Genomic DNA, 23,790 nt, shown 5'->3' with positions numbered 1-23,790 from the left:
TTTTGTTAGACTTAGATTTGTATTAATAATTTAATTAATTAATTTTTGAATATGAATGCATTAACTATTTTTAGTATTTCCAAAAAAAAAAAAAAAATACACATTATATATATGTAGAGAGAATATATATATATATATATATATATATATATATATATATATATATGGCGAGATAAGATGGGATAATTATTTATGCGTGTGTGGCGAGACAAGGCATGCATTTACTTTATTGTTGCACTCGCGAAGAGACAAGGGGGGCTATGTCAGGGATGATATGTGATGACCTTGGGGCATGTTATTGATGATATTCATATGGCGGTGTGACTTCCTTATGTGTCTCATGCATATTACGTGATTTGTTTTGTTGTTTCCAATGTGCTACTTAGTGTCTCTGATTTCACTTGTTGACTTGAGCTATGATAGTGCACTTGCACATGCATACACCATAAAATGTCACTTATACCAGTTCAGGAGTATGGAAGTTGATGTTTGTCAAGACCTAAAATCCACTATAGATCGTGATGGCGCCTAACGCCGCCGTTAGGCAAGCCAACAGTGATTGATCAATTTTATTACTCATTTTACTACATTGAAATCATAATTTTTATTAATTAAATAATATGAAATAGAGATTACAGGTAAATGCTAATATTTATACGAACTACATTAATGAACAACTCGTAGGAACTCCCAAAATCCGGTATCACAAGTGCATGAGCATTAACTATGAAATATAATAAAATACAACATCCGTCTGGAATACAAATTTGACAGGAGAATATAAATAACTCTGATGGAGACTCTGCAGGCTGCGAATCGTAACATGGAATACAGCTCATGGTAAAGTCCCCGCAATGGCCGCGCCTCTGCGCCCCGAAAGACCACCAGACATATATGTACCTGCATAATAAGTGCATCATGTGTAGCATGAGTATATAAATCAACGCGTACCCAATAAGTATCGATCCTAACCCCAGAGAAGTAGTGACGAGAGGTTGACATCGACACTTATTAGTGGTCCAATAAGATAAATATAGTATAAGTAAACAGATGTGAGTCAGAGTAAATAAACGAAATAACAAGTATAAATACATGGTACAATTCTCCTCTCAGCAATAACCCAAGCCCTCAACTAGTAGTTACTCTCTCAATCGGAGAATATATATATAATGGACCTCACCAGATAGATCGTCATAGTTCAAATCCGGAAAACTCACAGATATACTATCTTCTTTTCAATTATTACGCACAATTTCATAAGAGTATTTTATAGAAATGCCGAGGCGTACAACCCGATCCATCATAATATTGCCGAACCATAGATACATCTATTGTGTTGACGAGGCGAACGACCCGCTTCTATGAGAGTGTGATACATAATCCTGTCGAGGCAAACGACCCGATCCCATCATAATGTGCGCACTGCCGAGGGTCGAACGGCACGAACCATAATGTGCACACTGCCGAGGCGAATAACTCGATCCCATTAGAATAAGAAGCTTTGACGGAACATTGACCCCACTCATGAATAGACGTGTGAGTTAAAAATTATAAGGAAAACCTTTCGATGAGAACGCATAACGCGGGAGAAATTCATAAGAGGAGTACAATTATTTCGCGACTAATCATTTAGCCCGTCGAATCTCTACAATAACAAGTCTATCACTCTACACAAGTCTAGTCTCAAGTCGCAACGTAAAATAAAGGAATTTAATAGGCAAGAGACAACTCAAATAGTACAGTTATAGCATGGCGGGAATCTAAATCTACCCGGACATAACATGAATCTAGCTACGTACGGACTCTCATCACCTTGTGCGCACGTAGCCAACCGCAACAAGTAGCACATAACAAATACATCACCTAGGGATAGTTTCCCCCTCACAGAATTAGACAGGAGACTTACCTCGCTCCGAAGTTCCATAACCGGCTCCAACACCACTCTTCTCAGCTTCGCTCAAAAGCCAACAAAGTCAATCCTCAGGCCCACGCGCTCGTATTCCAAATATTTTCGAAGATAAACTTTACCCATAACACTACGAGCTCAAATATATAATTTATTCCTAATTTCATGTCCAATTTAGTGGTCAAATTTTAAAAATACCAAATTCTAGGTTTTCTACAAAAATTCTCACAATTTTTAATAATTTCATGTTTAAATCCTTATAGAATCCATGTATTAACTTATAATAGGTGGGAATAACTTATCTTGTGTTACTTGATGAAAATCTCCCCTTGAAACTCTTAAAAATCGCCCCAACTAAGTGAAAATGAGAGAAAATGGACCAAATCCCTCTTTTAAATGAACACCTCTACCAGACGACCTTTTTGCACCTGCAGAACAGTAGCCGCTTCTGTGGCTTCGCTTCTACGGAAGCCACCTCGCAGATGTGGCTTCCCCCAAGGTGCCAACTTTCCGCTTCTGCGGGCCCTCAACCGCAGATGTGCATCCGCTTAAGCGGAAATCACCTGCATCTGCAGACTCCCTAGCTCGAGCAGCCTTCTGCACCTGCACGCCCACGACCGCACCTGCGGCTCCGCAGGTGTGCCACAACACCCGCACCTGCGATTTTCCAACCCCAGACCACCTCCACTTCTACGCTCATTTGCCTGCTTCTGCGCGCTGGCAGGTGCGGTAAACTTCTCGCACCTGCGTCTCTAATCAACCTTAAGCCCAACTGCTTCTGCGACACCAGGGCCGCTTCTGCGGTCTCACATATGCGGCCCTTTTCACGCAGGTCCGATTGCACCAGATCCCAGCTGCCTCAGCACTTCTCCCAAGTCCAAACCCGATCCATTTTCAATCTGATTCGCACCCGAAGCCCCCGGGACCCCGTCTAAACATACCAACACCTCACAAAACACGATACGGACTTAGTCGAAGCCTCGAATCATGCCAAACAACATCAAAACTACGAATCGACAATCAAAATCCTTCTTAAACTTTCAAACATCGACGAACGCGTCCGAACCATAACAAAACATTTCGAAATAATGCCAAACATTGCGTACAAATCACAAATCACAATACCAACCTATTTCAAGGCTCGGAACTCTAAACGGACATTGATAACACCCAAATTTATTTCAAATCAAACTTAAGAATTTCTTAAACTTCCAAAATGCCAACCTTCCATAATTGGCACCGAAATGCTCCCGGACCACCCGATACTCAACCTGAACATACGCTCAAGTCCGAAATCATTATACGAACCTATTGAAATCTTCAAATCCTGATTCTGAGGTCTTTTACTCAAAAGTCAAATCTTAGCCAATTCTTCCAACTTAAGGCTTTCGAAATTAGAAATATTTTTCCAAATCAACTTTGAACTTCCCAAAATTCAATTCCGACCATACGTACAAGTCATAATACCCGAATGAAGCTACCCAAGGCCTCAAACCACCGAACAACGCACTAGAGCTCAAAACTATTGATCGGGTTGTTACAATGTTCATTGATCATGCACATGTATTATTGTATATATGCTTTTCTACGATAAGGTTGGATTGTTAGAATGTGACCATGCCTGGTGGATTATAATATTGAGCATATGACCATGTCGGGCGGATTGTGATATGGAGCCTGTGACCATGCCGAGCGGATTGTGATATTGGCACGTGAGTTATTCGTGCAACGCGTGAGTTGTCCATGCGAATATGAGATATTGTTATTAGTGGCACGTGAGCTGTCTGTGCGGATATGAGATATTGATGTTATTGGCATGTGAGTTATCCATGCGGTTGTGATTGATAATGTAGGCACGAGGTGCCATGTGTATATGATTTGTGATTTGGGATTCATGACTTGTGATTATGAAGTATGGTACCTCGGGGTGATTTTTATTGTAGACCTTGTGTTAGAACAACTTGATTATTTGGTTGTCAATTGTTTTCCTTAATTGCATTCATTGGTACTTTAACTGTGTTCCGATTACTTTACTATTTATCACATGTTTATTCCTTATTGTCATTTATTGATTCTTGCTTCCATTATTATCTTTATACTGATATTCTGCAGTGTCTTCCTCATCACTACTCACCGAGGTTAGTCTTGATACTTACTGGGTACCGACCGTGGTATACTCATACTACACTTCTGCAAATATTTGTGCAGATCTAGGTATTGAAGATAGCAAACTCAGGCATAGTTAGTTTATCATTCACGAGGATTCAGGGTAAAGCTGCTTGGTCGTCACAATTCCTTGGAGTCCTTTCCATTATATTATACTGTCAAATACCGATCCGAACAATATTATATTTTTTTGATATTTGTATGTATTCAGCTAGAGTTCGTAACCCTGTACTACCTAGTCTTGAGAGGATTGTTGTGATTATTACCGCGTAGGCTCGTATCACCTTTTTTGGTATTTATATTAAACTCTACTTTAAAACTATTATGTTAATAGGTTTAACTTTTGTAAGTGATCGTCTTACCTAGTTTTGGAGACTAGGTGCCATCACGATCCTTAAGGTAAGGTTTTGGGTCATGATAAGTTAGTACTAGAGCTCTAGGTTCATAGGTTCTACGAGTCACGAGCAAGTTTAGTAGAGTCTTGCGGATCGGTACGAAGACGTGTGTACTTATCTTCGAGAGGCTACAGAGCTATTAGGATATTCCACTTCTTTCATTCCTGATCACGCGTCATTGATTCAGCTTGAAGCGCATATCTTATATTCCTTTACATCCACTCGTATATGATATTGAGCACTCGGTATCAGTCATGCACCGATGGTTTATGATGTTGCAGATGGACTATACGGGGGAGGGGGGGTCTATGGATGCTCGATCATTATCTCGATGTGTTGTCTGCTGAGGACGCAGATGTATTGGTAGATCTTTTAGTTGTTCACATGTGGGGTGCAGCGGGTCCTAGTATCTAGTTGGTGGGTACAAGCTTGGGAGAATTTGATTGATTGCCTAGTTGTGGTGATCGTTGTAGGGTCATGGAAGAATGTGGATTGGAGGCTGGTCGATGGTATTAGATGTTATGTGTTTGTATATGACTTCTATTCACAGGAAGGTACATATTATCATTCAAGGCACTTGAGGAAGCGGGCTTGACTATCATGAGGTTGGATATTGTAACGACTCGGCCAGTTGTTTTTGAGTATTTTAGCCTTGGTCCCCTAATTTATGCTCCCTCTATGTTATATTGTGGTTACATGACTTACCGTGGTGTTTGGTGTCGGGTTCAGGAGAGTTTCTGAGTGATATGGGATACATAGTCCCTAAGTTAGAAGTTTAAGTTGTAGGAGTTGACCGTAGTTTGACTTGTGTGAAGATGACTCCAGAATAGTGTTTTGATGGTTCAAATAGCTCCGTATGGTGATTTTGGTCTTAGGAGCGTGTCCGGATGTTGATTTGGAGGTTCGTAAGTCATTTCGGCACGATTTGGCGAAAGATGGAAATGGAAGATTTTTAAGAAGTTTGATCGGGAGTTGACTTTATTGATATCGGAGTCGGATCCCGATTTCGAAAGTTGGAATAGGTCCGTAATGTCATTTATGACTTGTGTGTAAAAGTTGGTGTCAATCGGAGTTATTTTGATGTCAGTTATTTTGAATTTGGATTGCGATTTGTGTTTATGATGTTGTTTGATGTGATTTGTGGGCTCGACTAAGTTTGTATCATATTTTAGGACTTGTTGGTATGTTGGAATGGATTCTCGAGGACCCCGGGTGTGTTTCAGGTGCGTTTTGAACAAGTTTGGGCATTTCGGCACTTTGATGATTGTTTTGGAGCAGTTGAAATGCGGAGGGAACATTTTGGAGTGCTGAGGCAAAGCCTCATGTGCGGCCGCAAACTCCCAGAGTGCAGAGGCAGTTGAAAATATGCGGACCGCAGAGGAAAATTCACAGGTTTGATGGTCTGACTTCGGAAGCTTATATCTTTTAATCTATAAGGAATTTGGAGATAATCCAAAAAATGAAAGTTGTAGCCCATTGAGTCTAGTTTCTATAATATTAAACCGGTTTTCAATCCAATTTGTATAAAATGTAATGATCAATTTACGTAATGTATAAAACGTAATGAGCGAGATTTTGGTATCAGATTTGAGTAATTTTGGTATGGTTGGACTCGTGGTTGAATTGTTGTTCGTATTTTGTAACTTTCATCGAATTCCGAGACGCTGGCCCGGGGTGACTTTTTGGGTCGATTTTTTAATTCTTTGCAAAGATCGTAATTTCATTGTTTAAATTAGTTTCCTATAGTTATATTTATAGTATGAAATTGTTTTGGCTAGATTCGATCCGTTCGGAGTTGGAAAATCGAAGAAAAGGCCTTTTAGTTGATTGATTTAGCGTGGTTTGAGGTAAGTGACTTGTCTAACCTTGTCTGGGGAAAATTCCCCTTAGGATTTGGTATAGTTGTGATAAATGTGATATGTGAAAGCCGTGTACGCAAGGTGACGAGTGCGTACGTGGGCTAAATGTGAAATTTTTGATTTGTTTAGCTATGTAGTTTCCTTTCATGCTTTAATTGAGTTACTTTAACATGTTGTAGTCACTGTACTTAGTCTAATTTCACATGTCTACTTGTCTTATCTCTTATTTTCAACTTGTCCTACATGTTTAGTTGAATTACTTGCTTTTCTTTAATTATGTATCCATTATTTAACTGTGGGATTCTTTACTTGAAATTTACTATCCTTGGAATATCTTCCTGTTGAGTTTGGTATTGAATTGCAAAGGTCGTGGTTTCTTTTGAGGCAAAGTGTAAGTTATGAAATATCATTTATTGAGTTATTCTCCGGTTGCTATTGTTGAGACTTTGTGTATATTGTGGTTGAGCCATGGGCTCCTTATTGTGAAATTTTGTTATTGTTGGCTTTTTCTGGCAAGTGTGATATTGGCCACTTGAGGTTTGCACGAGGTTTTTGTTGTGCTGTTATTACTATTGATATGCATGCAGTGAGATAAGGTGGGGCTTGACACGCGTGGCTAGTAGAGGAACTACTAGAAGCCATGCAGTGTAATAAGATGGGCTAAAACGCGGGGTGTTATTTCGGAAAAATAATTTTCAAAACTAAATGTAAAGGCTCATGCGGTGGTATAAGAAAAAGACTGTGACTTTCTTTTATAATTTGGGATTATGAGGCAGTACCTCGGTAGTGGCCCTTGTTGATCTTTCTTTATTTGCTATATTTGCCTTGGTTGTTTGTTTCCGTAACGTGTAAATCCTCGTTTCCTTCCGTGTTGTATAAACTATCTTGGTTCTGTGTTGTTAACTTTCCGTAAATTCCTTATTTGTTTCATTTCCTTTGTAATTATCATTATATCGTTATATCTTTCGTCTTGTTTCTTATTATCTCCAGTAGGGCCTTGACCTGACGTCGTCACTACTCTACCGAGGTTAGGCTCGACACTTACTGGGTACCTATGTGGTATACTCATACTACGCTTCTGCACATGCTTTTGTGCAGATCTAGGTACATCTTACCAGTCCCAGCACTAGTGCGCTAAGTTGCATTTGGAGACTTCAAGGTACACTTGCCCGCGTCTGCAGGCCTCAGAGTCCCCTTCTATCTTTTTCTTCTTTATTTCATTTCACTTTTATAGACAATGATGTATAAGATTATTTAGCACTGTACTTAGATCTTATGACTTATATCTCACCAGGTTATGGGAGGTGTACATATTGAGTTTGCAAATTTTATTTATGAAATTGTTGGAGTTTTCAAATTCTAAGCTTTTATTTAATGTTTCCACACGTTTTAAGGCTTACTTAGTCTTAGAGACTATGTGTCATCACGACATCCTACAGAGAGAATTTGGGATCGTGACAGATATGTGCTTAGTATATGATTTGAGGTATCTTATGATTGGTGTTATACAAGCTTATGAAGGCTGGTATTATGGATCATAAGATATTGTGTCTTATGATTTCGCGCCAAGTGGGGGAGTCTACTACTAACGATCAGATGGCATGGTCATGTTTTATAGTAGTCTTGGTATGAGGTATATATGTGGTATGCGAGGATTCCCCGAAATTGCGTATGGCGAAGATCTGAGGTTTTTATGGGATAGTGCTGAGACTTGCGGTATTTCTATGCCATTATTAATTCTACATTTATGTATAAAAGAGATTAAAGAAACAACTTTAGATTCACAGAAGGTCTTTTCATAGTGGGTATCTCGATTGTGACATTATTGGGTGTTTCATAGGAGATATATTGGTTAGTGGGATTTTTGGAGGTTATCTACCTATTTTGGGAGGATTAGAATTGACTTGGAGGCCACTGGTATGACTAACAAGAATGTGTATTCTACATCAAGTCGAAATTGTCTACTTAGCACAGCTATTATTGAGGGTGATATCTTCGGTTAGAGTTGATCTTATTCGTGTTTTGATGTATTCCATATGTTACTCATCTATGCCATGATGGGTTGTGAGATTATTGACTATCTACACGTATGATGCATTTATGTTTGGGCTATGTGGCAGAATCCGAGGGAGATGGCTCTTGGGGTGTTGCATGATTGACTGCGCCTTGGTTAGGGTCCTCCTGTTGGTGGTACATAGTGATATTCATATCTTCATGGTTATGGTCATGCGCTTCGCGTGTTTGATATTGATATGCATGTGGTTGTTGATTGTGAGCATCATGGCTCAACATATTCTATATTGGCCGGTGTTTGGATTGGGTCACGCATCGCAGCGGAGTTATGTTGGGATATGATTCTTGTGCTTGTTTCATATGTTTTGGTTCTACTTTGTCTTATGGGTTTATAGCAGTGTGCTTGTGATGGTTTATGTTGAGCTTGGAGGTTGATCCTCTCATTGGATCCTCCTTCCATCATTGGGCATATATGAGTTGTTTCTAGTTTGGTGCACGGATTGCACGGGGCTATAGGTGGTACTGATGTGGCATGTCATCGAGTAGATTGTACTGGATGAGATGAGGTTATTGGACATGGAAGTAGTGTTATCGTATTTGATTAAGATATGTTTGGAAGAATAAAGTTACTAGTCAGCTTAATAGCTGGTTATGGTACTTGTCGGGTGAGAGAGCTCCATGACTTGTTGATTTGATGAATGGTTATAAGTTTCTGCGTGTTTCTTTCATCATTAGCAGTGTGTGGAGGTTTAGAACAACATTTTACTTGATATGAGGTTTGTTACCGATACCGATGTAACGACCCCGTTGGCCGTTTTGAGTATTTTAGCCCCGATCCCCTAATTTATGCTCCCTCTATATTATATTGTGGTTACGTGACTTGCCGGGGTGCTTGGTGTCGGGCTCGGGAGAGTTTCAGAGTGATATGTGACACATAGTCCCTAGGTTGGAAGTTTAAGTTGTAGGAGTTGACCGTAATTTGACTTGTGTGAAGATGACTCTGGAATGGAGTTTGGACGGTTCCAATAGCTCTGTATGGTGATTTTGGTCTTAGGAGCATGTCTGGATGTTGATTTTTAGGTCCGTAGGTTATTTCCGCATGATTTGGCAAAAGTTGGTAATTGGAGGAATTTGGGAAGTTTGACCGGGAGTGGACTTTCTTGATATCGGGGTCGGATCCTGATTTCAGAAGTTTGAATAGGTCTGTAATGTCAATTATGATTTGGGTGCAAAATTTTGGGTCAATCAGAGTTGTTTTGGTAAGAATCGACATTGGTTTCGGAATTCGAAAGTTCATAAATTTTTAGGCTTGAATCAATGCGTGATTCATGATTATAGTGTTGCTTGATGTGGTTTGACACTTCGAGTGTGTTTGTACGAAGTTTTAGGACTTGTTGGTATGCTTGGTTGAGGTCCCGGGGCCTCGGGTGTAATTCAGACCTTGTTCGGCGCATTTCGGATCATTTAGGAATAGCTGAAGTTGCTGGTTTCCTTAGGTTTGGTTTCCTTCAATGCGATCACGAGGTTTGGTCAGCGATCGTGAAAGGGTTTGTGTTGACTGTTGCTTTTTACTCTTCGCATTCACAGAGAGAGGGTCGCAATCGTGTCAGTGGTGAAGCTTGTGCTTCGCAAATGCATAGAAATGATCGCGTTTGTGTACAGGGAAGTGAGGCAGCAGGGTCACGCGAATTGGTGCTTTGCGATCGCATGGGCACGTTCGCGATCGCGTAGGTCTAGGTATCAGTTATCCGCGATTACAATTTGTAAATAAGTGGGCAGCAGAACTTAAGTTTGAAATTGAGGGTTTATTTCATATTTCACAATTTGGACTTAGAGAGCTCGGTTTGAGGCAAAGTTTCGAGGGATTTTCAGAGGGATTGTTGGGATAAGAGTTCTTAACTCAATTTTGATTAAATTCCATTAATCTATCTTTGATTTTATCATGTAATTAGGGATTTGGGTTGGAAAAATTGGGGAAAAGTGATAAAACTTCTTGAGCTAAATTTTTGAGTTTTGGAAGGCAAAATGAGGTCGGATTTGAATAATTCTTGTATGGTTGGACTCGATATCGAATGGGTGTTCGTTTTTTGTAATTTTGGTCGAGTTCCAAGGCGGGGGCCCGTGTTGACCTTTTAGGGAGATTTTTCAATTCTTTGCTAAGATCATAATTTCATTATTTAAATTAGTTTCCTATAGTTATATTTATAGTATGAAATTATTTTGTCTAGATCCGAGCCGTTCGGAGTTAGAAAAATTGAGGAAAAGGCCTTCTAGTTGATTGATTTAGCGTGGTTTGAGGTAAGTGACTTATTTAACCTTGTATGGGGGAAATTCCCCTTAGGATTTGGTATTGTTGCAATAGTTGTGATATGTGAAAGCCGTGTAAGCAAGGTGACGAGTGCGTACACTGGCTAAATGTTAAATTTCCGATTTTTAGCTATGTAGTTTCCTTTCATGATTTAATTGAGTTGCTTCAAAATGTTATAGTCATCGTACCTAGTCTAATTTCACATGTTTTCTTGTCTTATCTCTTATTTGTAACATGTACTACATGTTTAGTTGAATTACTCTCTTTCTTAATTCTGTATTCATTATTTAACATTAGGATTCTTTACTTGAAATTCACTATCCTTGAAATATCTTATTGTTGAGTTTGGTGTTGAGTTGCAAAGGCCGGTGTTTCTATTGCTGCAAAGTTTAAGTTATGAAATATCATTTTATTGAGTTTTTATGTTTTGGAATTCATGTTATTGTTGAGAAAATTGTTTGGTTGTTTGCACGAGGTTTCTCCCTTGCTATTGTTACTATTTGCACGAGGTTTCTGTTGTGCCGTTGTTACTATTGATACGCATACGGTGGTATAAGGTATGGGTGTTGAAATGCATGTGGTGAGATAAGGTGGGCTTGATATGCGTGGCTAGTAGGGGAACTATGAGAAGCCATGTGGTGTGATAAGGTGGGCTAAAATACAGGCTGCTATTTCGGGAAAATAATTTTTAAAAACTAAATATAAAGTCTCCCGCGGTGATATAAGTAACGATTGTGAGTTACTTGTATGATTTGGGACTACGAGGCGGTACCTCGGTAGGGCCCAATGTTAATATTCTCTATTTGCTGTATTTGTTTGGTTGTTGTCTCCTTAACATGTAAAATCCTTGTTTTTCCTTTCGTGTTGTATTAACTGCCTTGATTCCGTGTTGTTAACTTTCCGTAAATTCTTTATTGTTTCACTTCCCTTGTCATTATCATTATATCATTATATCTTCTATCTTGTTTCTTATTATCTCCAGTAGGGCCTTGACCTGACCTCGTCTCTACTCTACCAAGGTTAGACTTGGCACTTACTGGGCACCGTTGTGATGTACTCATACTACGCTTCTGCACATGTTTTGTGTAGATTCAGGTACATCTTATCTGTCCCGGTACTAGCGCGCTGAGCTTGCTTTTGGAAACTTCAAGGTACCTCTGCCCGCGTCCGCAGGCCTCGGAGTCCTCTTCTATCCTGTTCTTCCTTATTTCATTATACTTTTATAGACAGTGATGTATAGGATTGTCCAGCACTGTATCTAGAGTTTGTGACTTATATTTCACCAGGTTTTGGGGAGTTGTACGCATTGTGTTTATAGATTCTATTTATGAAATTGTTGGAATTTTGAGATTCTAAGTTTTATTTAATGTTTTCGCATATTGTTAGGCTCACCTAGTCTTAGAGACTAGGTGCCATCACGACATTCTACGGAGGGAATTTGGGGTCGTGACAAATTAATATCAGAGCTCTAGGTTCTTATGTATTATGAGTCACAAGCAGGTTTAGTAGAGTCTCGCGGATCGGTACGGAGATATCTGTACTTATCTTCGGGAGGCTATTGAACTGTTAGGAAACGCTTCACTTCTTTGATTCCTTACCGTGCGAAATTGTTGACTTCGGGATTCTAAACTTTTGTCTTTCTGTTATCTCACATATGGTGAGGACATGCACCGCCGGATTAGATGAACATACACTCGCGCCCCCTGCTAGAGCCGCGAGAGGTCGGGGCCAGGATAGAGGCTGTGAACGTCTATGTGGTGTAGCCAGAGCACCTGCACGAGCTGCTACCGAGGATCCACCAGTAGCTCCAGCTGGAGAGCAGGCACCTGAGACGCCTGTTACTGCCCCAGCACTTCAGGAGACTCTCGCCCAATTTTTGAGCATGTTCGGCACTTTAGCTCAGGTATGGTTGATTCCACTTGCTCCTGCCACATCTCAGGGCGGGGGAGGAGCACAGACTCTCGTCGCCCGTACCCAGAGCAGCGGGTCCAAGTTGACCAGGTCCTAGAGGTCATACCAATGCGGCCGGTCACCTAAGTTCAGCCCGAGGTTAGGGCAACAGTTTATGAGGGGAAGTAGCTTAGGGTCGAGAGGTATAAGAAGTACCGCCCTTCTACTTTCAACGGCTTGGATTCAGAGGATGCCCAGGGTTTTCTTGAGGAGTGCCATTGTATCCTCCGTACTATGGGTATTGTGGAGTCTAGTGGGGTTGCTTTCACTACGTTCCATCTTTAGAGAGCGGCTTATCAGTGGTGGCGAGCATATGAGTTGGGTAGTTCCGCCGAGGCAGCTTCACTCACTTGGACTCTTGGATATGTTCTTAAGGGAGTTTGTTCCCCAGAGTCTCAGAGATGTATGACGCACAGAATTTGGGCGGTTGCGCCAGGGTTCTATGACCGTGTCGGAATATGCGGTCCGGTTAAGTGATTTGTCTAGGCATGCACCAGCCTTAGTTTCTACTGCTTGAGTGCGAGTTCACCGATTTATCGAGGGGTTCAATCCCGGTATCAGATTTAGCATGGCCCGAGAGTTGGAGATGGACATCGCATACCAGTAGGTAGTAGGGATCGCTAGGAGATTGGAGGATTTGTGGACAAGAGAGATAGAGAGAGAGGAGAGGGAGGCCAAGAGGCCTCGAGATTCTGGCACATATCATGGTACCCGTGCCCCAGTCGCCCTGTTCATTCAGTACTTCCAGCCTCCAAAGGTATTCCGGCCATTCCTAGGCCTCAGGCTCCTTAATATGCACCACCATTGTCTAGTGCACCTCCAGCACGAGGTGCTGTGAGCGGTCAGTGCAGCCGATCAGGCCCGAGCCAGCCACATCCTCCGAGAGCCTATTTTGAGTATGGTGACACTCTTCATATTGTGATGGATTGCCCCAGATGTAGGAGGGGTTCACCTCCACATACTACTCAGGCTCTGCGTATTCCACTAGGTCCTCAAGCTTCTTAGTCCATGGTCGCCGCACTAGTTGCCTCTCCACGTGCACAACCAGCTAGATGTGGAGGTCAAGTAGGTAGAGGTAGCCCTAGAGGGGGAGGCCATGCCAGATATTATACTCTTCCTGCTAGGACGGAGGCAGTTGTATCCGACTCAGTCATTACAAGTATTGTTCCAGTCTATTATTGAGATGCATCAATCTTATTTGATCCAGGCTCCACTTATTCCTATGTGTCATCTTATTTTACTCCATATGTAGGTGTATCCCATGATTCTTTGAGTTCTCCTGTCTATGTGTCCACACCTGTGAGAGATTCTATTGTTGTTGACAGTGTGTATCGGTCGTGTTTAGTTGTTCTTGGTGGTTTTGAGACTAGAGCCGATCTATTGTTGCTAAGTATGGTATATTTTGATATTATTTTGGGCATGGATTGGTTGTCACCCTATCATGGTATTCCCGATTTTCATGCCAAGACCGTGATGCTGGCTATGCCAGGATTACCACAGATAGAATGGAGAGGTGCTTTAGATTATGTTCATAGCAGGGTTATCTCATTTCTAAAGGCTCATTGTATGGTTGAGAAGGGGTGTAATGCTTATCTAGCTTTCGTGAGGGATGTCAGTATTGATACTCCTACCGTGGAGTCAGTTCCGGTAGTGAGGGATTATCCAGATGTATTTTCAGCGGATTTTTCGGGCATGCCGCACGACATGGATGATGATTTTTGAATTGATTTGTTATCTGGAACTTAGCCCATTTCTATTCCATCCTATCGTATGGCCCCAGAAGAGTTGAAAGAGTTAAAGGAACAGTTTCAAGAGTTGCTTGATAAGGGCTTCATTCGCTCCAGTGTGTCGCCTCGGGGTGCTCTAGTCTTATTTGTAAAGAAGGATGGTTCTATGCGTATGTGTATTGATTATTACTAGTTGAACAACGTTACAGTGAAGAACATGTATCCATTACCACGTATTGATGACCTATTTGATCATCTACAGGGTGTCAGAGTGTTCTCTAAGATTGACTTGCATTCAGGCTATCATCAGTTCAAGATTCGGGAGCCAGATATCTCGAAGACTGCCTTCAGGACTCGGTATGATCATTACAAGTTCCTTATGATGTCTTTTGGGCCGACCAACGCCCCAGCAGCATTCATGCACTTGTTGAACAGTATATTCCGACCCTATCTTGACTCATTCTTCATTTTGTTTATTGACGACATTCTGGTGTACTCTCGGAGCCAGGAGGATCGTGAACAACACTTGAGGATCGTGCTTCAGTCCTTGAGAAAAAAGAAGTTATATGCAAAATTTTCAAAGTGTGAATTCTGACTAGATTCGGGGGCATTTTTGGGTCATGTAGTATCGAGTGAGGGGATCAAGGTGGATCCAAAGAAGATTAAAGCAGTGCAGAGTTGGCCCAGACCTTGCTCAGCTACGGAGATCCGGAGTTTTCTTGGTTTGGCAGGATATTACCGTCGATTTGTAAAGGGTTTCTCATCTATTGCAGCATCTAGGACCAGACTGACCCAGAAGGGTGCTCCGTTCAGGTGGACCAAGGAGTTTGAGGAGTGCTTTCAAAATCTCAAGACAACTTTGACTACAGCCCCAATGTCGGTATTGCCTTCGGGTTCGGGGTCATATACTGTGTACTGTGATGCGTCGCATATTGGTCTCAGCGTAGTGTTGATGTAAAATAGTAGGGTGATTGAATACACATCTAGACAACTTAAGGTGCATGAGAAGAACTATCATGTCTACGACCTCGAGTTAGCATCTATTATTCATACCTTGAAGATCTGGAGACACTATTTGTACGGTGTCCCTTCTGAGGTCTACACCAACCACCAGAGTCTACATCATATCTTCAAACAAAAGGATGTTAACTTGCGGCATCAGAGGTAGTTAGTGTTACTTAAGGACTATGATATCACCATTCTATATCATCCCGGGAAGGCCAATGTGGTGGCCGATGCCTTGAGTCGCAAGGCAGAGAGCTTGGGAATTTTAGCATATCTACCGGTAGCAGAAACGCCATTAGCCTTGGATGTTCAGGCCTTGGCTAACTAGTGTGTTAGATTGGATGTTTCTGAGCCGAGTCTAGTTTTTGCTAGTGTAGTTTCTCGGTCTTCTCTTTATGATCGTATCAGAGAGCGTTAGTAGGATGACCCCCATCTGCTTGTCCTCAAGGACACGGTTCAGCCCGACGATGACAAAGAGTAATGGGGATGATGGTGTATTACTAATGCAGGGCAGACTATGTGTTCCCAATGTATATGGCTTGCTTGAGTTGATTGTCCAAGAGGCTCACAGTTTGCGGTACTCCATTCATCCGAGTGCCACCAAGTGTATCAAAACTTGAGATGGCACTATTGATGGAGGCGGATGAAGAAGGACATAGTGGAATATGTAGCTCGGTGCCTAAACTATCAGCAGGTGATGTATGAGCATCAGCGGCCTGGTGGATTGCTTCAGAGGTTAGAGATCCCAGAGTGGAAATGGGAGCGGATTACTATGAATTTTATTGTTGGGCTCCCACGGACTCAGAGGAAGTTCGATGCAGTTTGTGTGATTGAGGATAGGTTGACCAAGTCAGCTCATTCATTCCAGTGGTGATTACTTATTGTTCAGAGCAGCTGGCTTAGGTTTATATTCCTGAGATTGTCAAGCTTCATGGCGTGCCGATATCTAATTATCTCAGACCGGGGTACCCAGTTTATATCGCGGTTCTGGTGGGCCATTCAGCATGAGTTAGGCACGCGGGTGGAGTTGAGTACAACATTTCACCCTTAGACGGACAGGCAGTCCGAGCGCACTATTCAGATATTAGAGGATATGCTGCGTGCATGTGTGATGGAGTTTGGGTGTTCTTGGGATCAAATCTCGCCTCTTGCGGAGTTTGCCTACAACAACAATTACTAGTCGAGCATCCAGATGGCCCCGTATGAGGCTTTATATGGTAGGCAATGCCGGTCTCCAGTGGGTCGGTTCGAGCCGGGTAAGGCTAGGCTATTGGGTACAGACTTGGTTCAGGATGCTTTGGAAAAGGTTAAATTGATTTAGGATTGACTTCATACAACCCAATCCAGACAAAAGAGTTATGCGGATCAGAAGGTTCACGATGTTGTATTCATGGTTGGGGAGCGGGTCTTGCTCCGAGTTTCGGCCCTGAAGGGTGTTATGAGGTTCGAGAAGAAGGGCAAGCTGAGCCCTAGGTATATCAGACCTTTTTGAGATTCTTGAGAGGGTTGGAGAGGTGGCCTACAGACTTGCACTGCCACCCAGTCTAGTTGCAGTTCATCCAGTATTCCATGTTTCTATGCTCCGGAAGTATCACGGTAATCCGTCTCATGTGTTATATTTTAGCTCAGTCTAGTTGGATAAGGATTTGTCTTATGTTGAGGAGCCGATGACCATTTTGGATAGGTAGGCTAGAAAGTTGAGGTCGAAGAACATTGCTTCAGTAAAGGTTCAGTGGAAGGGTCAGCTAGTCCAGGAGGCGACTTGGAAGACCGAGCATGATATGCGTAGCCGTTATCCTCATCTTTTCACCACTTCAGGTAAGTCTCTATACTCGTTTGAGAATGAACGTTGGTTTTAATAAGGGAGGATGTAACGACCCGGCCAGTCGTTTTGAGTATTTTAGCCCCGATCCCCTAATTTATGCTCCATCTATGTTATATTATGATTACGTGACTTGCCGGGGTGCTTGGTGTTGGGTTCAGGAGAGTTTCAGAGTGATATGGGACACATAGTCCCTAATTTGGAAGTTTAAGTCGTAGGATTTTGGTCTTAGGAGTGCGTCCGGATGCTAATTTGGAGGTCCATAGGTTGTTTCGGCGTAATTTGGCGAAAGTTGGAAATTGGAGGAATTTGGAAAGTTTGACAGGGAGTGGACTTTTTTGATATCAGGGTCGGATCCCAATTTTGGAAGTTTGAATAGGTCCATAATGTCAATTATGATTTGTGTGTGAAATTCGGGGTCAATCGGAATTGTTTTGTTAAGAATCGACATTGGTTTCAGAATTCGGAAGTTTATAAGTTCTTAGGCTTTAATCGATGCGCGATTCGTGATTCTAGTATTGTTTGATGTGGTTTGACGCTTCGAGCATGTTCGTATGATGTTTTAGGACTTGTTGGTATGCTTAGTCGAGGTCCAGGGGGCCTAGGGTGTAATTTGGACCTTGTCCGACACATTTCAGATCATTTAGGAATAGCTAAAGTTGTTGGTTTCCTCAGGTATGGTTTCCTTCAATGCGATCGCGAGGTTTGGTCCGCGATCTCGAAGGGGTTTGTGTGGACTATTAGTTTTAACTCTTCGCGTTCATAGAGAGAGGGTCGCGATTGCGTCAGTGGTGAAGCTTGTGCTTCGCGAATGCGTAGAGAAGATAGCGTTCGCGTACAAGGAAGTGAGGAAGCAGGGTCACACGAAGTTGTGCTTCGCAATCGCGTGAGCAAATTCGCGATCGCGTGAGCACGTTCGCGATCGCATAGATCTGGGTATCATTTATCCGCACTCGCGTGGTCTCAACCACGTTTGCGAAGGCCATTTTGGGGGCAGCCTTGTTTTCTTCTTCACGATCGCGAAGGATATTCCGCGATTGCAATGTGTAAATAATTGGGCAGCAGAACTTAAGTTTGAAATCGAGGGTTTATTTCATATTTCACAATTTGGATTTAGAGAGCTCGGTTTGAGGCGAAATTTCGAGAGATTTTCAGAGGGATTGTTAGGGTAAGAGTTCTTAACTTGATTTTGATTAAATTCCACTAATCTATCTTTGATTGTATCATGTAATTAGGGATTTGGGTAGGAAAATCAGGGAAAAGTGATAAAAGTTATTAGGCTAAATTTTTGAGTTTTGAAAGGCGAAATGAGGTCGGATTTGAATAATTCTTGTATGCTTGGACTCGATATCGAATGGGTGTTCGGTTTTTATAATTTTGGTCGGGTTCCGAGGCGCGGGCCCGGATTGACTTATTGGGGAGATTTTTCAATTCTTTGATAAAGATCATAATTTCATTATTTAAATTAGTTTCCTATAGTTATATTTATATTATGATATTATTTTGGCTAGATTCGAGCCGTTCGGAGTTGGAACAATTGAGGGACAGGCCTTCTAGTCGATTGATTTAGTGTGATTTGAAGTAAGTGACTTGTCTAATCTTGTGTGGGAAAATCCCCCTTAGGATTTTGTATTGTTGCGATAATTGTGATATGTGAAAGCCGTGTACAAAAGGTGACGAGTCCGTACACAGGCTAAATGTGAAATTTTCTATTTTTAGCTATGTGGTTTCCTTTCATGCTTTAATTGAGTTGCTTTAGCATGTTGTAGTCATCGTACCTAGTCTAATTTCACATGTCTACTTATCTTATCTCTTATTTGTAACTTGTACTACTTGTTTAGTTGAATTACTTACTTTCTTAATTCCGTATTCATTATTTAACTGTGGGATTCTTTACTTGAAATTTGCTATTCTTGAAATATCTTGTTGTTGAGTTGCAAAGGCTATGGTTTCTATTGCAGCAAAGTGTATGTTGTGAAATATCATTTTATTGAGTTGTTATATTTTGGCATTCCTTTTATTGTTGAGAGGATTGTTTGGTTGTTTGCATGAAGTTTCTGCCGTGCTGTTGTTACTATTTGCACGAGGTTTCTGTCGTGCGATTGTTACTATTAATACGCATGCGGTGGTATAAGGTCTAGGTGTTGAAATGCATGCGGTGAGATAAGGTGGGCTTGATACACGTGGCTAGTAGGGGAACTACTAGAAGCCATGCGGTGTGATAAGGTGGGCTAAAATGCGGGGTGCTATTTTGGAAAAATAATTTTTCAAAACTAAATATAAAGGCTCCCGCGGTGATATAAGGAACGACTGTGAGTTACTTTTTATGATTTGGGACTACGAGGCAGTACCTCGGTAGGGGCCCCTGTTGACCTTCTCTATTTGCTATATTTGTTTGGTTGTTGTCTCCTTAACATGTAAAATCCTTGTTTTTCCTTTCGTGTTGTATTAACTGCCCTGATTCCGTGTTGTTAACTTTCCGTAAATTCTTTATTGTTTCACTTCCCTTGTCATTATCATTATGTCATTATATCTTCTGTCTTGTTTCTTATTATCTCCAGTAGGGCCTTGACCTGACCTCGTCACTACTCTTCCGAGGTTAGGCTTGGCACTTACTGGGTACCATTGTGGTGTACTCATACTACGCTTCTTCACATGTTTTGTGCAGATCCAGGTACATCCTATTAGTCCCAGTACTAGCGCGATGAGCTTGCTTTTGGAGACTTTAAGATACACCTGCCCGCATCCGCAGGCCTCAAAGTCCCCTTCTATCATGTTATTCCTTATTTTATTATACTTTTATAGACAGTGATGTATAGGATTGTCCAACACTATATCTAGAGCTTCTGACTTATATTTCACCTGCCCGGATGTTGTTGCTATGAGCATCTAAGTTATGCGGTATATCATGTGATTACATTTTGAGTTATGATTATGGCTTGATTTGTCTTGTTCAGACTTATACAGTGTGTTTATGTGAGAATAGGGTATTTGTGGGATGCTTGGATGTTGAAATTTGGTCCTAAGTCTTATTGGTATAGGTAAAAGGAATAATCTTCGGTCGAAATGGTACTGTCGGGCTTATGTGGGTTGGGTTGACGTGGGATCACCCGTGTGGATGTGTATGGTAAGTTTATACGGTGATTTGATGGCTTTGGAATGACTCTTGACACGTTCGAGGATGAACGTATGTTTAAGTGGGGGAGAATGTAACGACCCAACCGGTCATTTGGAACATTTGCACTTCGTTCGGTAGTTTGAGGTCTTTAATAGCTTCATATCCCGTATTATGACTTGCGTGTATTGTTGCACCCTATTTTGCACGAGTCAAAATAAGATTCAACTAGTGGTTTTCCTGTTAATGATAAAAGAGAGTCGACACCTAATATTTAAAGGTATACTAGGTATACTATAGTATCTGTTTAATTACTAAGATCATTTTTTATTAGTCTGCTAACCGGTGAGATTTTGGGTAAGGGTTCTTGTTCTTCTAAGGGGAAGGTGTTAGGCACCCCTTAAAATCTACCTAGGCAGCTCCATAGGACTTAGACTAGGTTTAAGGAATTAATTATCTATATTCTGCTTAATTAAAGCTTAATGTGTATAGCTTATGTATGTTTTGTTTAAAGCCTTATCATTTATCATTTGAATAAAAAATTGTATATGCACTTTAAAAGAGAAGGTAAGTTTAACTTATGAAAAGCCTTTGAGAAGAGTCTACATAGTTAAAAGAAGTTTGAGGTATATCTATGGTGTTTTATATTTGCAAGTTTGGTAAAAGATGGCTAAGTTTGCAAATACTTTGTTTTTAAAAATAGTATGACTACTTGGAATGTAGTAAAGTAAAGGTTGTTTAAAGTACGGTAACAAAATTTTGTGAAACATAGAGGCAAACTGGAAGAAAAAAGAAAAAAGGAGCTTAATTAGGCCATACATCTAGAGGTGAAAAAAGTTATGCATACTTGATATGACCCAATGCTAATCTAACTATAACTTCGTGAACTCGACATAACTCAATATTTCAGGGTCAAAACTTAAATATGTGTGTAAAAGAAATGAAGATAGTCTTAGATATGCATATTAAAACATATATACTCACTTAATATACTTCAATATTCTAAATCCATCAACTTGTCACAGAAAAAAATCAACTGCGCCACGCCAGGAAAACAATGGCTATGCCAAGCCAAAGTCAGGTAATTTATAAGTAGTCAACTTGTTTCGTTTGTTTTGTGTAACTTTATCTCTTTTTGCCGAAACACAATTGGTGTTTGTCAAGTTCTAGTGCAAATGCAACTGTAGACGATTGGAGGGTTGATTTATTATTTATATATACACTGAGTAAATAATATCTACCAAATCAGGTCATATATATGAAAGTTACATATAAATTAATATGATAAGTATTTGATAACTTGATAAAAATATTAATTAGCCTATTCTCACATGTTACAACTACATCGAAAATGTAAAATTGTTATAAAATAAATGATGTAAAGCAAATAAATCGAAGACAAGTATGGAGAGAGATTGATATATTATTCAACTTTAAACTGATGTACATAATGAACTGAAATCTCCTCTATTGATAGAAGAAAGGAAGCAACTACGAGGCTTTTCAGGAAGCAGCTGCAAGATTTTTCAGGAAGCAACTGCGAGGCGTTTCTTGAGCTGCTTGTAAGCTATCTGTATTATCTTCTTGAAGATAAACTTCAATGGAGTACTATATGGATAATCTTCTTCAGGAAGATTATCTGTAACGACCCGACTGGTCATTTTGCTTTCTTGATTCCCGTTCCCCTAATAAAACTCCCCATATGAGCTAGTACTGTCTTATAACTTGAGGGGATGGTTAGTTCGGGTTTGGAAGGGTTCAGGTTGAAATCAGAACACTTAGTTCCTTAGTACTGCCTTAAAATGGTTAAGTTTGACTTGAGTCAACGTTTTGAGTAAACGACCTCGGAACTGGGATTTGATGGTACCAATAGGTTCGTATGATGATTTTGAACTTGGGCGTATGTTCGGATCGGGTTTCGGATAACCCGGGAGCGTTTCAGCGCTTAATACAAGTTGGCGCATCGAAGGTTTTTCAAGTTCTTTAAGTTTGGTTTGGAGTAGGTTTTGGTGTTATCGAGGTCCGCTTGGGATTCCGAGCCTGGGAATAGTTCCATATGGTGATTTGTGACTTGCACGCTAAATTAGGCATCATTTCGAGTTGGTTTGATAGGAATCGGACGCGCGGAAGTGTTTCTAGAAGTTTTTGAGTTTCATAATTCGATTCATGCGTTTTGGCGTCCGATTAGTATTTCTAGATGTTATTTTAGTGTTTCGATTGTGCGAGCGGGTTCGTATTATGTTGCTAGACGTGTGAGTGTAATTGGAATCGGACTCGAAATTTGGACTTGGGGGAGCTGCTGGTGCTCCAGTTCTGGTGCGTTCACACCTGTGAGGTTTTGGTCGCAGGTGCGACCTCGTAGAAGCGGCCCAACGACCGCAGAAGCGGCCTAGAGCAGGTTGTCTGGTGGTCGCAAAAGCGGAGTGCTTACCGCACATGCGATCTTGCAGGTGTGAGGAAGATGGTCTCAGGTCCGGGCTAGGCCAAGGAGGCCTGGGTTCGCAGGAGCAGGCGACTATCCGCAGGCGCGTCTGCGCAGATGCGGACCAGCACCGCAGAAGCGAATGCGCAGGTGCTCATGCTTCTCCGCAGAAGTTTACTTGGCCAAGCTGGGTGAGCACCGCACCTGCGATGGATTTTCTGCAGGTGCGGCGTCGCAGGTGCGACCCAAGGTCCGCAGAAGCAAAAATCGTTGGGGGCAGTGAGGTCCATTTAATGTCGGGACATAGGCTTTTTGGCTCATTTCATTCACTTGTTGGGCGATTTTAGAGCTCTTTGAAGAGGGGTTTTTACCTAGCACTTTGAGGTAAGTAATTTCTAAATAATATGAGTTTAGTACAAGCATTTTTGGTAGATTCATAATATATAAATTGGAGAAATTATGGGTTTAGTTGAAAAAACTAGGCTTTTTAAAAAAACCAAGATTTAAACATGAAAATGATTATAGAATTGGGTAAAAATTATATATTTGAGTTCGTGAGGTTATGGGTAACATTTATCTTTGAACTTTTTCGGAATTCGGGCACGTGGGCCTGGGGTGAATTTTAAGAATCTTCCAATTTGGGATTGGGTAATTACTCTAATAGCTAAATTATGAACTTGTGAGCGTATATTGATTAATTTATATAACATTTGGCTAGCTTCGGATTGTTCGGCACCAAGTTGAGGCTTTAGAATGAATTCGTGGGGCGGAAAGTGAGCTTTTAGACGAGGTAAGTCTCTTGCCTAACCTTGTAAGAGGGAATTTATCTCATAGGCATTTTAAATTACTATTTGCTTCTAATTGTGGGGTCTACGTATGCACGAGGTGACAAGAGTCCGTGCGTAGCTACTAATCATGCTTAAGTCTGGGTAGTTTTAGGATCCAAATCATGAAATACTTGTATTGTTTTCACTCTACTTGTTAATTTAAGTACCTAAATTATATTAAAATTTGATAAAGGATTCGTAAAGGCCGAATTTCACTTAGTTTGAGTTTTGGCGGGTTATTTGACCGTTAAAAGAAATTGTGCTTCCTTGTGTAG

The 23,790-nt window shown here is 41.0% G+C and overlaps 1 protein-coding gene across 1 annotated transcript; it reads left to right on the top strand.

Annotated features, from left to right (window-relative positions):
- The first annotated feature begins 13,605 nt into the window (after positions 1–13,605).
- LOC138894257 (uncharacterized) lies at positions 13,606–14,319 on the top strand. Its single transcript, XM_070178940.1, has 2 exons — positions 13,606–13,756; positions 13,850–14,319. Exons 1-2 carry the CDS (start codon positions 13,606–13,608, stop codon positions 14,317–14,319), a joined length of 621 nt encoding a protein of 206 aa, XP_070035041.1.
- Positions 14,320–23,790: the final 9,471 nt, after the last annotated feature.

Source organism: Nicotiana tomentosiformis, chromosome 6, assembly GCF_000390325.3.
Source record: "Nicotiana tomentosiformis chromosome 6, ASM39032v3, whole genome shotgun sequence".
Taxonomy (NCBI): domain Eukaryota; kingdom Viridiplantae; phylum Streptophyta; class Magnoliopsida; order Solanales; family Solanaceae; genus Nicotiana; species Nicotiana tomentosiformis.
The sequence above is the reverse complement of the archived record's forward strand: the minus strand, read 5'-3'. Positions and strand labels throughout refer to the sequence as shown.